This window comes from Drosophila teissieri, chromosome 2R (assembly GCF_016746235.2).
Source record: "Drosophila teissieri strain GT53w chromosome 2R, Prin_Dtei_1.1, whole genome shotgun sequence".
Lineage (NCBI taxonomy): Eukaryota > Metazoa > Arthropoda > Insecta > Diptera > Drosophilidae > Drosophila > Drosophila teissieri.
The window spans coordinates 10,588,925-10,590,705 of record NC_053030.1 but is presented as its reverse complement, the minus strand read 5'-3'; the positions used below and the strand labels follow the sequence as shown (position 1 = coordinate 10,590,705).

Here is a 1,781-nt window from a genome sequence, read left to right as displayed (position 1 = left end):
GAGCGAGCGGATCCGGTGCGGGGCTGTAGATACTGGTACTGTGGTGTTAGGTTGGGTACTCGCATCCAAAGTCGGTGCCCGGTGCCCGGTGCCTGGGCAAATAATGAACATGGAACGACGCGTCGCAGGTGTATCGCCAGTCAGCCAGCCAGTCAGCCCGTTTCCCGTGTTTCCCGTGGCAAATGCTTGAACCATAGCCCCATGGCTCTCGAGTTACTTTCCAGAGCCGCAGTTGGCCACAGTTCATTAATAAAATTCACTGAAGCGAAGCAACTCTGCTTACCCGCCCATCTATTTTGCCATGTGTATCCCACCTATCGGTAGGTATCGGTATGCTATGGATTCATTTTGGGTTTCATCGCTTTTTCATGTATTTGCGAGCCAACATTCTAGTTCGGGTTTTCTTCGAAAACGTAACTAATTGAATAATAATCCGTGCATTTCCATATGAATAGCCGATTAAGACAAGTTGTTCATTTAGCATACATGGCTTTTGAGTATCGGAGATTCGGGGGAAACGCCTTTGCCAGTTTCTCTGGTGTGGTGTATGCTTACTTCAGGCTTTCTCGATTGGGATTAGGTTTTGGTGTGAGCTTAAATGGATATCAGCTCATACGCTCATTAGTTCCCATTAAGAATGTAGGCAACGCTAATTAACTTTAAATGCAGAGAATTGGCTGTAATCCCCGTGCAAAAGTGAAGATGTTCGCTCAAATCACATTGAAATTATTGGTAAATATGTACACAATTCTGGATAAAATTTGTACTTCGCAGAAAACCAACGTTTATTTGGTTTAATAAGACTTGGAGAATCCTGTATTTTATGTACCTCGAGGGCGCTTTTTACTTTTTATTTGGTCCATCGCCTGAACGAAGAACTTTACGCTGCCCACATTTTCAGTATTCGTAGAATTGGAATCACTGAACATCAGGATGATTTTGTACTGTCCATGGGGGAACGGCGGAACGTAACTGGTGTTCAGATACCCGTTCCTTGCGCTCACCTGACCCGGCTGTTGGGGGGAAAAAATAAAATAAAAATAACAAACTTAAAAATGCACTAATACCGAAAAACGGCAGCTTTTGGCATTCGTGAAACTCTTAAAAAGTTCCCAAACCATGACGCCATAGGGCAGAAAACTCCTCCTTTCGACCACCTCGCATAATTTGAAAGTCGCGTCAATCAAGAAGGGCTTGAACTGGTTGCTGTAGTCCTTCATAAACACTTGCACTCGAATCTGAAAAGTTGAAGTTCGTATATCGGGGTTTTTGAGGAGTTTTGGCGCAGTCTTACTGTTGGGTCATTTACAGGAAAAATTAGGTAGCAGTCCATGTTCACCACTGCCGTATTCCAATTAACCGCCTTCACTTTGCAGGTAACATTTTTAACCCGCGACTGGTTTGGTAGGCACTCGATCTTATTCAATTTGTATACCAACTGGGAGTCCGTCTGGTGGGATATTAACCTTATACGGGCTTATTCTAGGTTCTGGGCTTAATTCTCACCATATGCCAACAACAGCAGATACCCAGAAGCACCAGCCATGTGAGAGGCATTTTGATAACTGACTGCCCATTGTATTTTAATGAATTTGGGTTTGTAAGCATTCATAATTGAGATATAATATGGTTTTAATGATAGACCAGAGGTCAATGTTGGCAAATCAAATAAACGCTTTAAAAAGCAATTCATTTTTCAAACAACGAGAACGGTAAACTCAATATGTTTGAAATGGCAAACATACGTAGTTTTTTGCATTTATTGGATAAAGTATTATTTT

General features: G+C 42.3%; 1 protein-coding gene across 1 annotated transcript; it reads right to left on the bottom strand.

The window, feature by feature from the left end:
- Positions 1 to 821: 821 nt before the first annotated feature.
- Positions 822 to 1,557, bottom strand: LOC122614438. The gene is made up of 4 exons (XM_043789000.1): positions 1,507 to 1,557; positions 1,295 to 1,450; positions 1,068 to 1,238; positions 822 to 1,013 (listed from the first exon to the last, which is right to left on the bottom strand). Exons 1-4 carry the CDS (start codon positions 1,555 to 1,557, stop codon positions 822 to 824), a joined length of 570 nt encoding a protein of 189 aa, XP_043644935.1.
- Positions 1,558 to 1,781: the final 224 nt, after the last annotated feature.

Bases quoted from the DNA above. Each gene is read 5' to 3' on its own strand.
- LOC122614438 (XM_043789000.1), bottom strand. From the start codon at position 1,557: ATGCCTCTCACATGGCTGGTGCTTCTGGGTATCTGCTGTTGTTGGCAT. The intron at 1,451-1,506 runs GTGAGAATTAAG...ATATCCCACCAG, and splicing joins TCTGCTGTTGTTGGCATATG to ACGGACTCCCAGTTGGTATA. The intron at 1,014-1,067 runs GTATTAGTGCAT...TCCCCCCAACAG, and splicing joins CCAAAAGCTGCCGTTTTTCG to CCGGGTCAGGTGAGCGCAAG.